General features: G+C 31.1%; 1 protein-coding gene across 5 annotated transcripts; it reads right to left on the bottom strand.

Moving 5' to 3' along the window:
• Window positions 1–922: 922 nt before the first annotated feature.
• On the bottom strand, window positions 923–11835 carry LOC130656753 (RNA-binding protein, mRNA-processing factor 2a-like). 5 transcript variants are annotated; one of them, XM_057459666.1, is made up of 15 exons: window positions 11628–11835; window positions 11143–11304; window positions 9356–9433; window positions 6404–6442; window positions 6280–6294; window positions 6077–6139; window positions 5369–5519; window positions 4962–5016; window positions 4720–4792; window positions 4437–4463; window positions 4000–4059; window positions 3693–3841; window positions 2654–2767; window positions 2480–2546; window positions 923–1971 (listed from the first exon to the last, which is right to left on the bottom strand). In XM_057459666.1, exons 2-15 carry the CDS (start codon window positions 11206–11208, stop codon window positions 1930–1932), a joined length of 999 nt encoding a protein of 332 aa, XP_057315649.1. In that variant the 5' UTR covers window positions 11209–11304; window positions 11628–11835; the 3' UTR covers window positions 923–1929. The 5 variants fall into 5 exon arrangements, with proteins under 5 accessions (XP_057315649.1, XP_057315648.1, XP_057315650.1 ...); XM_057459665.1 differs by lacking the exon at window positions 11628–11835 and having other exon boundaries at window positions 11143–11515; XM_057459667.1 differs by lacking the exons at window positions 4437–4463; window positions 11628–11835 and having other exon boundaries at window positions 11143–11515.
• Window positions 11836–12120: the final 285 nt, after the last annotated feature.

Genomic DNA, 12120 nt, shown 5'->3' with positions numbered 1-12120 from the left:
GTCTCATATCCCCGTGGCTTAACTCGACACTTAAAGGCAAATTTGTTCAAGTTATCGACCAATCTGGAGTTTTCGGAAACTAGATGGTTCGTTTTCGAAAAAATTTTTGAAATGTTTTAACGTAACTGATTTGTAAAAAAAACTTCGCAAAATATCTAAATGTAACTCATTCGCGAAAAAAAATCTTTACGAAATATTTTTATAGGATTTATTCGGGAAAGTTACTGATACTGCGAAATGCAAATTTTTTTGCTCAAAAGTAAGTACTACTGTAAATTGCTGAGTTTAGGATTTAGGAAAATATGAAGGATATCGTGTTTTCTTTTTTGCCAGTAGACTAAAGCATATCCTCTTTGGCTCTTTCTAAATTCAACAATATGACGTGGAAAAGTCGTTGTTGTTTTTTGTTTAGACGGCGACCATGAACAGTAAAAAAAACGTCAATAATAGAGAGCGTTAATGTCAGTAGGTGTGGTGTTGAAAGGCCAAGAAAGTATTTTACGGCTTCAACGACCTTGTATCGGATTGACGAAATGGTGCTAAATAACAGCAAGCAGCGATCTAATATCTAACAAGTTGACCGGGTGCGTTTCAGATGTAAACCAAAGGCTGAGAGTTGGATAAACTAGGAAGCAACCTAGTACTGCAAGATAGCATCCCCATAAGAAAGTGAGACACCATCCTAACCATGGGAATGTAATCTTAAAATTGTAAAGTGCTCTAGGAGCGAGGATCAAGAAAATGAAGGTTCCGCTTTCGCCCCTTGGGCATTTTGTATCTTTTTTGACATAGGTACAGCGAATTCGTCCCGCCGTCCGATTTTTTAAACAAGAGACAACAGGCACTAGGGACAAGGTTAAAAGTTCTTTTTCGTACCCATCCCCTTAACTTAAGATATGCAGTTATGAAATAAAAAAGTCAGTTTAGGTTTCTGAATTCATTTACAACAACACAGTATATATACATGAACAAGTTGACCTACAGAATTGGAGTATGTCATATATGATTTAACATACTCCTTATACACATATTCACAAGGTAAAGTAGAAAATTACATCTTTATATAGCCTCGCTTTCGAGTCTTTATTATTGTTTAACTCAATCTCTGAATGCGAGGCTACTTTTTCTCAACATATAAATTTATATTTTATTCGAATTGGTATTTTTATTCATACAATATGTAAACACAAAATTAGGTAGAAAAAAGTCTAGGGTTTTAAATTATGACTTTAAGTTGTTAAAATCGAAGAATAACGCCTAGTCTTGCCCCTATAAAACAATGACGGGAGAAAGCTGAGAGAAATAATATTTGGAATTTCAGATGAAGAAAAGGGACTTGTCCTTAAATTAAAAGTAAGCCATCATAACAGCTAAATGTTAGCTTTTACTGACGCAAACCTCCTAAATAATAATATATAACGTTTGTCACTAAAATGAAGTAAACAAACAAACAAACAAACAAACAAACAAACAAACAAAACGAATACGTATGAAATTTGAACATCCTCCAAAATTAAATAAATCGAAAGAAAAAATAAATAACATTAAATAGCTTTCAAAACAGAAAAAAAGTCGTAAAAAAGTTTTTTATGTAGCTTTTTGTATTCCCAGGAAGTGTTTTAACTTCGCAAATCTTTCTTTTCCAAATATATTTGTAGCCAGGAAGCATTTTACATATCGTACTAATATTGTTAATAAAACAATATATTATAAAACTGAAGCTAAATATTTTTATGACCCAACACTATTTTTTCAAGACGGTGATTCAAACGGTGACTTTCCGCCATTCGAGTTGACGTCAAAGAATTCAAATCAAGCCTAACAGTTCTACGTTTGACTTTATATATTTTTAACCAATAACTTAAAAAGTATAAAAATTCTTTTTCTTTTTGAATTTGAAAATATTTAAAATGTTATTTCTTCTTCTAATTAGCTTGGTACAGGATCGGGAAGTCCGTTCTTTCTCCCAGACTAAAAGAATTGGTGACAAAATCATATTCACAAGAGGTACTATCTTGAAAATTATTAATGTGTGCGAGTGCTAAATGCAGGTTTATCCGAGTACACAGTGTATAGAATAAACGAAAAAATGCATAGATAGTAGATTGTATAAATGTTGAGGGAATGAACTGTCAACGAAGTAAAGTCAAAAATAAGATCGTCAAGAGTAAAACAACGTCTCTAAGTATTTCGATTTTAAACGTAAAAGGCTGGACACCAACGTGTAAACAATAAGAAACATATAAAAGTTAAAATAAACAACCGTATAAACAAATAAACAAACAAACAAATAACAGCAAAAAAAACATTAGTCAGCACATTACAGCTTCGGAGTAAGTGCAACATCAATTCATGCTAACGATACCAAGTTGTGCAAGATCATGCAGTGTTGTGCGTTAAGGGGTTTGTGATTATGCCATGTTAGTGATTGCAGTGCAGTCTTGATACACGGGGTGGGTTACATTTGTTCAATTCTTACCTCGCCCATTCTATTTTTTGCAAATTCAACTCGCATTCCTCCATTTTCAGATGTGAAAAGAACTTGCCTACATAAAGAAATAACGATAGAAAAGCATTAAATAAAACACCATTTTGATTTTTTTCCCGCCAAGATAATAAATCACATTTTATAACCGCTGACCGAGGTACTCACCCTTGCAAAGAGCTTTTGGCATGTACTGCACATAGTAAGTCACCATATTCTACAAAAGATACCGGAGTGGTGCCTTTGTTACGAAGCATTTTTAAACGGCGGAATGATGGAATCCTAGAAAAACAAACATTCATTTCTTTAAATATACCTTTAATAAAATATAAAAGAGACAAAGTCGCTTTGAATTATTTTTTATTAAAGATTTGGGCTTTTTTCGCAGCCATCCTCAGTAAATACAACATTATATTAACATACGAGTTTACATAGAACTAGTTATCAATAAATTAAATAAATATGTTATCAAACGTCAACATGTTATCAACAAGCAATATATATATTGAGATTAAATTAAATTTAAGGCATTCCGATTGGCTAAGCGTTCTTGACAACGGGCTATATCGACCGGTATTTCCCGTCGTCAACAAAAATGGTAGCTTAAAATGTAAACAAGGACGATAAAACAAATTTCAAGAAGCATTGGAAATAGTTTATATGTAATTTTATTTCTTTTCTACAATACGAAACACAAGAAATATTGATATGGGACGCTAAAATCTTTTTTTTCGTATACTTCTCATTTAGGGAGACCTTCTAATTTCTACTGTACACTCAGTTTTAATAGTTCACACTTTTTACACCCGTAAACTTTTAACGCCAAAAAAAGTCGGTGTTCAAACTTTGTCGAAAACATAGATGAGGAATATAAACCTATTTTTGCAATTAAATCTCGTTACCAGGAATTTTTTTGCAACTAATCTTTGCGAAAATGACGGTTGGCAACAATTTACTGCGAATTGCGAAAACTTTAGTGAATGCGAAATTTCTGGATTAAAATTTGTAAGAAAAAAGTAATTAACCATGCGTTCCTGCATGATATTTTTTTAATACAATAAAGTACTTACTATCTTATCAACTATTCCTGCACTTCTCTTAAACATTATTCCTTCTTTTGTCTATAACTCGCGAAATCTCCGCGAAAAATCCACGTATATCTATTTGCGAAAATTTGTATACACAGTTAAAATATGTTCTTACGTACCTTGCAAACAAATTTTTGAGTTCTTCTTCAGTGGTATTATGGCCTAGGTTCGCCACAAACAATGTCGTACATGGTGGGCGGGAATCTGAGGGCGCAATCATGTGATTAAGCAACGGTGGTGTTTGATTAGCCAAAGTGACAGGAGCAAGCTAAAACAATTTTTTTCTAGTAAAATAATGCAAGGTTTCATTCTCTCTTAACGTGCTGAATTTTGGCTCATGCGAAAAGTGCGTTTTGTGTGCGCGTGTTGTGATTCAGTAAGTGCGTTTTGTGCGCGTGTTTTTCGTGCTGTAAAACGCACACTTACTGGGTGAAACGGTAAACTCATTGATAAAGTTGAAAGGTGATCCAAAGGTGACAGAGATGCCTTAAAGAAAAATATTAGACAGTCGCATGACACGTCGCACAATCGCATAACACGTCGCACAATCGCACGACGCGTCGCACCATTCGTATAGGCCGAAATTAATGGCGCACAATATACATGACAAAAGAACTGTCACTAATTAATGACGGTTTGTCTGTTATTACATGATGTCACAAACATTAGGTGTATGAAATGTTGTGTGTCAAAATTAATTTATGGAATGAAGAATGTAAACAAACAAAACAATGAAATTAAAAAAAAATTTAAAATAAAATTGATCAAAAAATCTCGTTTCAAGGTCCCTGTTATTTAAAGTATGTTCTTTTAGAGACCTGGGCACGAGAAAGTAATCAATAATTGTTAGTAAAATTATTTACCATTAAATGTGAGTGACCTATCGGTAACTGAAATGAGAAGGAAATGAAAAGAAACGTAAATATAAATAAAATAGTTAGTAGAAAAAAAAAACTGAAAATAATTATGAACTGAAAGTAATGAAGCATGCAGTGTCGTTTCGTATATTTTTATGACTTGTCAACAAGTAATTTTAGATAGTTGTTTGCCTGTAGAGAGACACATCAAGAAGAGACAATCTGTTATTATTAAAGTGTGCTGCATGTCTCTTCTTAATACAAAAACCTGCGTGTTTTCGCAACTTACCGTGGTGATTCCTGGGTGCAACTGATGCGGCAGTGCGGTGATGTGGTTACCATTTATGTCGGTAAAATTTGTGCTAGAAAAAAAATAAATATCGTGCGTTGGATGCATGGTAATAACACCCAAAAAGCTGTGCGCCTTGTAATAAAAATGGTAGAAAAGTTGCGCGCTTTAGTAAATTATACACAAGTCGTATTGTCAAAGAAATAAGAATTATTTAAAAATTTAAAACTTATTAAGTTTACCCATGTGGTGGCCATTGTCCATCTTGTGCAGCAAACATACCGGTTGCCAAGTCAACTAAATACAATATATTCAAAGATCTTCATTCCAGGAAAAAGGAATGTATAAGAATCAAATTTGGATAGTTGTTTTACTAGTACTACCACTCAAGAAATGAGCTTAAAAGATAGGACCTTAAAAAAATTAGGGAGGTTCAGTTCTAGATTTTTTAAAAAATATACTCTTATGAAGTACAATAAAGTCTTTTAAAATACGTTTCAGAATTAGATTGTTGTGAGATAAAAGTGTTTAAAATCATCAAAATAGGAAAGGGATCCATATTCATTTTTGTACTAGCGGCTACAATGAAAGTTTAAAGTCTCTGTTGCTATTTATTCAGCTAATAAACGATAAAAAAATTTTAACTTACAAGGTGGGAATGTTGGTGACGGTATACCAGGCGCACCAGCCGGTAGTACTATATTTGTTGGTTTGATGTTTGCAGGTTTTGTGGCTTTCGTATTTGCTTTGGCAAACTCTATTCTGATAGTGGTTGGTGATTCTGGGTCGAATCGAACACCCTAACAAATTAAATGAATGGTATAAGTTAATATATTTAAAGAGTGGTTGGAAAGAAAAAATGACTAACATAGATGCTAAGGAAAATAGTTATTCATATGGTGAAAATTCAATGCTGGTGAACCTATATTCAACAAAAATGATTTAAAAAACACATAGACAAATTTGAAACAAATTTGTAACAAATTTCATATTGGTCTATCGCATCGAAAAAATTGGTTTTTATTTAATTGATTTTTATTTTAAGGGATACAAGTTTTGCTCAGTATCAAGGACAAATACTTTTGCCTTTTAAAAGTAAATTGTTAAACTATCACGTCTGGTCTGTGAAATATCACATTCGGCGATAGAAAGTCATTGTTTCCAGGCATTATAAAACACTATTACACGTATTACAAGTAATATTTGTTGAGTGAATACATTGTCAATGGTCATAAATGCTTTTTGGTTGATCAAAAACTAGACTCGTTGGATATATAATGACAAACGGTTGAGCTTTGTGTCTGATGGCAAGCATAGAGAATTACACTAATTATTTGAGTTTGTTTATAATTTTTACCTGCAGTTCCGATTTAGCAATTTCAGCGTGATCTCTATTTTCAAAAGTTACAAAAGCGACAGGCTAAAAAATACAGAAAAAATATTTAAGACTGAAAATTTAGTTGTGTGGTGGTTGATTTATAAACCAACCCACCATGAATAACAATAATAGTATATATAATAAATTAAAAATTATGAAAAAAATATTTAAAAGACTCTTACTGCTGCTTTCTTTCCCTACAAAAAAATATAAATAAAAAATATATAACTAGATATGAAAGTTTATATGAGATGTAAAAGGGGAAAAGCAGGTTGCTTTTACATATTGGATAAAACTAAACCGTACCTCTTTACCAGTTAATTTCAGAAGTGATCCTTGATATCCCTAAATTAATAAAAATAAAATAGATAATGACAAATCCCATGCTATATCTGATAAGTGTGTGTTGATAAAATGCATGTTATATAGAACAGAGGGGTAAAAAATCACCGGTCTCGTTGCAAACTGCGCAAATAAAGAATGCATGTTATATAGAACAGGGGGGTAAAAAATAACCGGTCTTGTTGCAAACTGCGCAAATATAAAATGCTAGTCAGTAGCATGTGGTTAAATCCACAGTTTCGACCGCATTTCGTCATATTGCAATTCGTGTTTCCATAACACAACTTTTTTCTCACGCACAGACAGACGGAATACGGCCATTATTAAAGAGACTGTTATGGCAAAGAACTAGATGGTAGAGTCGTTAAAAAGAAGATATTTATTGGAAGGAGTTTGTATAGGAAGTTTTGTTATATGCTTCACCCTCCACCTCCTCAAATTGTATGCACCATGAAATGAATTACGCAAAGGGCAGACAGGATGATAAATGCTTAGTGGATAAAGGGTATTATTACTTGTTCTTATTTTTTTGCGCCTAAGAGATGCAATTTCAGGTTTTTAATGAGTTTCTTCGGGAAAGATTTACTTGAGGAGAAAACAGTTTAATTAATGCGTCTAATTAGGTTTTTGTGTTTGAATTTTAACGTACTAAAATTTTTAAAAAATGAATAAATAATTTCCCTTTAATATTAATGAGGTTGTATCTCATATATAAATATAAAAATGACAGAATCGAAATAGTTTCTCGTAGTTCCATAACCTCTAAATTAAAAATTAATACACATAGGTCGCTAAAACACCAAGATATGAACTGTGGTGTTTGTATCTGAACCTATTGTGGAGTTCCTGAGAGTTTTTTTTGTGTTTCCATTTGAATGTTACGTTAAAAATGACATCACGGAAAAAACCCGACAAGTTATGATACAAAAAAGGCCTGGAAATCAGGTTGGGTTAGCTGTAGAAATTAGCCTTGGGAACCATTTTATTTTGTTTTAAGATGAAAAAAAAATCTAAAAAAATTCAGACATTTAGGTATTCGAAAACATGATATTTTTAAAAAATTAAGTCATGTTTACATGAAAGAAAAAAAATGCTTCATGTTATTAATTCCTGCTTTCAGTCACTGCAAGAAACTTTTGTCTTATTAAATTCCTACAAAACAAAACGATCTAAGATAAAAATAATCGAAGCTTAATTTTTCCATACAAATTATATTTTATCATGTCGAGGACGGAATTTCATCTATTCAATCGTTTCAGCAAAGGATTACTGAATAGTTAAGTCATAGTAAATTGTGTATTGGAAGTTGTTCGACAATACTGTCTCGTTTAATCCACAAAACCATGTGAAATAGAGTTCCCAGAGAAAATTACCTGTGGAGCTTTCAGATATGCACCTATATTCAAAAAATCTTAGCGTAGTTAAAAGTAAGCATTCCGTTATATCAGGTAGAACAAGGTCATTATATTCACCCTTGGACACGTTATTGAAAGCAATTAAAGTTTTGTTTTTACCATAGTAAATCTTAGTCATAAACTTTTTAATTGGATTCGTTAAGTTGTAAGCATATTAGAAAGTCTATTCAATGTGACGTATTGAAATTCAAGATATGTGGCATCTGAAATGTAGGCACGAATGATGAAGTGGAAGATAACATAATACACAATTTGATCATTGTGTTTTTCTTTTTAGTGATAATAGCTGAGTCATGTGTTTTGGCAAAACCAAAATGTCTCTTTTTGTATCTTAGTGTAAGGATTTTGAACGTTGGTAATGGTCTACTTTTTATCTTCTTTAGCTTCGTTTTATTAAAACACCAGAAACGATGATTTTAATAAAATGAACGACAAGTATATATATTCACTAAGGACAACTCTTATATAAAATTGTTTTTTCTAGTATATAGCTAGCTAACTTTCACGAATTGATGAATTTAAAATATTTTCATTTGCAAATTGGGACAAAAAATTGTCACCTTAATTCTACTTAATGCGGGGCTAGTGTAAGCAGCACCTTTCACGCTAGTGTGCACGAAGGATTATTACATGTCACATAAGATTATTTTAGGCCAAAATTAAACCACAAGGAGGAATTTCATCTCGGATTACTCCTATTAAAAAAACAAAAACCTTCGAAATAAATAATTCAACCTTTGTAAATATTTCATTTTGTTTTGAAACAGTTGGATGTAAAATCAGTTCCCTCAAAATTGAATAAGGCTAATTCTCCAGCTGATGGTGATATAGCAATGTGACCGCTGTCTGAATAATTGATCAGTTTGTTATGGTGCACCTGAAGAATTTCTCTTTTGCAGGTCAGATTCTCCATAAGTAATTTATCTATTTTAGTTATTGCCTCTTATACGTTTAAATGATTACTGCTGGGAAAACTTTTTAAAAGGCATGTATTTCCGCAGCAGAGGTTTATTTTGCATAAATATTATAATGAGATGGCGATTCTCATAGAAGCTTACATTCCTGTAAGCATCCCTTGGGTCCCGAAATTAATTTCAAGACATTATACAAGAATTTTAAAACATTCCAGGATGCTGCGTTGAACAAAGAGTATAAAGAACAGGAATATAAAAACCGCTAACAATACGAGCTATTTTATTCTTTTATATAATAATATTAATTAATATGAATTGCGAAATGTTGGATAGCAGCCGCTGTATAGCATTTTATAAAAGTTTTTTTAATGTATGACAATAAAAAATGTAGTGTTTTATTTGTTTCTTCAAAGATGCTGGGGTTCGTGGGAAAGAGGTGGAAACGGAAATAATAATTCTACGTCGTATTATTATTATTTGAGAACCCGGCAACTTATACATGTCAGACATGGCAGCAGCAACGCCAAAAACAACAAAAACAATAATAATAATAAACAAAATAACGGGAATACTAAAACGTTTAATACCTTGAAGCCTCGAAACATCAGATATATTTCTCTAGGTTTTGTGTCCATAGGAAGCCCCGATACAAAGAGAGTCCGGACCTAAAGATAAAAAAATAATTTCTACACAAAAACAAAAACAAAAATTCATTGTCCTTAATTTTTTTTGTGTACCTGTAACAACTCGCAAAAGGTCTGCATTTTATTGTAAGAATTTCTTTCTGTTCTGTAAAATGCACTGCGAGTAGTAAAGTAACAAAATGTGTAATGTTAGTTTTGTTAGTTTTTACGCTCAATTTGACAAAACATTATTTTTATGTGGTGTAAACAACACAAGCTCTGTAAGAGAATGATAAAAATAGTTTATATTCGCATGGCAGATGGTTTTAGGGAGAACTATTTTTTAAAGTTATGTTGAACAAGTGTGTTTCAAGTTTTAATTTTTGTTTCATTTCTAATGTTCAATTAAAAACGTACCGCCTCGTATATCACACCATATTTTTGGAGAAAAGAAAATTTTTTTGATTAAAAAACAACAAAAAAGCTTCACCTGCAAGTAGAACAGCTGACCTGTATTTCCTTAACTTTATATATATAAAGTAAAAATAAAAAGAAAAATATAATATATATGTAAAAAAGAAAATGTTTGAAATAAGTAAAATTCTCATCATTATATACTTTTGCTTTTTTTTGCTTTTGAATATATATATATATATATATTTCTATTTCAGTTTTTCAAACATAACCCCAGGTTCAACTTCTTCTTTTTCTGCGAATAATAATAATTCTAAAACGTTCAAAGGGTCACTTTTATTTCAATATGTTCTTTTAAAACAGGGTTGGATTTTTAATTTAAAATCCAAAATTTAGGTGGGTCTCCCGGGATCGCGTTATTTTCTAGAACATCAAACCAAGGAAGATAATATCCTTGTGATATTAAGATAATTTGAAATGTTTGTTGTATTAATATTTTTTCCCATTTTCTGAAGCATATTATCATTAGAATGCAACACGATGTGACTTTTAAAAACATAATGGTGGAACACATTTCATTTTTTTTATTTTTGAAGTTTCATATATTCCATGAACACGTGTGAGGTTTTGAAACGTAAACGAAAAATGTATAAAGTTGATATGCGAAAAATTACAATTTTTTTAAAAAGTAATTTAATGTAAGTAAATAATGTCGAGAACAAATTACATTAGAAAAACAACAACAAAAACTGACACTAAAAACAACAACAACAACAACAACAATCAAAAATTGCCGCTGCTACGAAAAGCTTTGATTTGCGTGTAATCAGTATGTTTCATGCACAATCTGATAACAATATTTTTTATTAACAAAGCTAATTTGAGGTGAACTTTGAAAATGTAACAAGCTCAATTAACGCTCTTTTAGAGAAGCGCTCGCCGCAGTATGTTTTGATAAAACTTCAGATACGATCAAACAAATTTTGTCTTTTTAAAAGCAAACAAAATTTTGTCAATGCAAATATCTTTACACATTTTATTTTAGTTAATATTTTCATTGCGTTTTTTTTTTATTTTTATATAAATTTAATAGAAAGATTAAAAACGGATTGTGTAAATGCTAGATAAAGTTTTATAAATTTACTAAATTCTGGAAATCCTTCTTCGCTTTTTTCACGCAATATATTCGACATAAATACGAAGCAAAAAATTTTTTAACAAAATCTGGAAACTTAAAGACGTATGTGTTTTATAAACTTTTATATGTTTATGTGTATTATTTTCATGTTTTATATCTTTGTGTTATATATATTTTCTTAAAGTATAAACTCAGTTACCTCGTCGTCCCCTTGTGTTGATTCACTCGATATCGAGTGGCTGTCCATACTACCATCCAGAGTCATTTTACAGCCGTCAAAACAGAAGAAAACAGAATATTTGTGAGGTGGCAAACGTGCTTCGCTTTGATAGCTTTCTTCAGTGAAAATGTGCTTTAGTATCTAAGCAACAGTTTTTATGTTAAAAAAACTGTAACAATTATATTTCTTTTTGCTGTGCAACCATGTGCTAACAGTGCATAGACTTTGTGCGTAATGAACCAATCCTCCTGCTAAGTTTAGCCTCTATGCGCTCAGATCGATTGCCACGATAAACCACTTAGAAATTAATAAGCGAGTAATAAGCAAAACACTGTTGACTTTAATCTTATCTGAACACTAGAAATCTGAAAACAAAGGGCTTCAAAAAGAACGCTTTTATTGTAAATGGATTCTATTCTAACTCTGCGATTATCAAATATAAAACATAAAATATATATTTATACCACAATAAAGATCTTTTTTTTGTATATTAATTTTTTCTTTCTTTAAAACAACTGTTTTTTACTCTTTGCTTTTTGAGTCAACTTACAAAGATATAACTTCAAACTCTTTTTTTTTATTCTCTTCTCATATATATACTTAAGTTGTTTTTTTTCTATCTCTAAACTATTTTTTTTATAAAAACCACAGTGAAGCATAAGCTTTTGAATCTTCTATTTTTCTATAGACTTTTTTTCAGTTTTTTTATGAGATGCATTTAAATTTGAATGGTGGATAGAATGAATCGAACAGAATCAGACCTGTTGAACAATGATAAATAGCGAATTCACTCCTTAAGTAAGATATTTCACTTAAATGTTTTATACGAAAAAAAAGTAGAAAAAAAAGAAGTTCACTAAAGCTCTTAAAAATAAAAATTGTTTTTTTTTTCTGAAAGAAATATAAGTTATGTATATTTTATGATATAATATTAATGTTTGCTTTTTTTACGAATTC

The sequence above is a fragment of the Hydractinia symbiolongicarpus genome, chromosome 9 (genome assembly GCF_029227915.1).
Source record: "Hydractinia symbiolongicarpus strain clone_291-10 chromosome 9, HSymV2.1, whole genome shotgun sequence".
Classification (NCBI taxonomy): domain Eukaryota; kingdom Metazoa; phylum Cnidaria; class Hydrozoa; order Anthoathecata; family Hydractiniidae; genus Hydractinia; species Hydractinia symbiolongicarpus.
The sequence above is the reverse complement of the archived record's forward strand: the minus strand, read 5'-3'. Positions and strand labels throughout refer to the sequence as shown.

What these genes read in the sequence shown, in the direction of transcription:
- LOC130656753 (XM_057459666.1), bottom strand. Translation starts at nt 11,208, where the DNA reads ATGACTCTGGATGGTAGTATGGACAGCCACTCGATATCGAGTGAATCA. An exon ending in GTCACCAACATTCCCACCTT is followed by an intron (nt 5,017 to 5,368) that starts GTAAGTTAAAAT and finishes TATTGTATTTAG; the next exon opens with TTGACTTGGCAACCGGTATG. An exon ending in GGACAATGGCCACCACATGG is followed by an intron (nt 4,793 to 4,961) that starts GTAAACTTAATA and finishes TTTTTTTTCTAG; the next exon opens with CACAAATTTTACCGACATAA.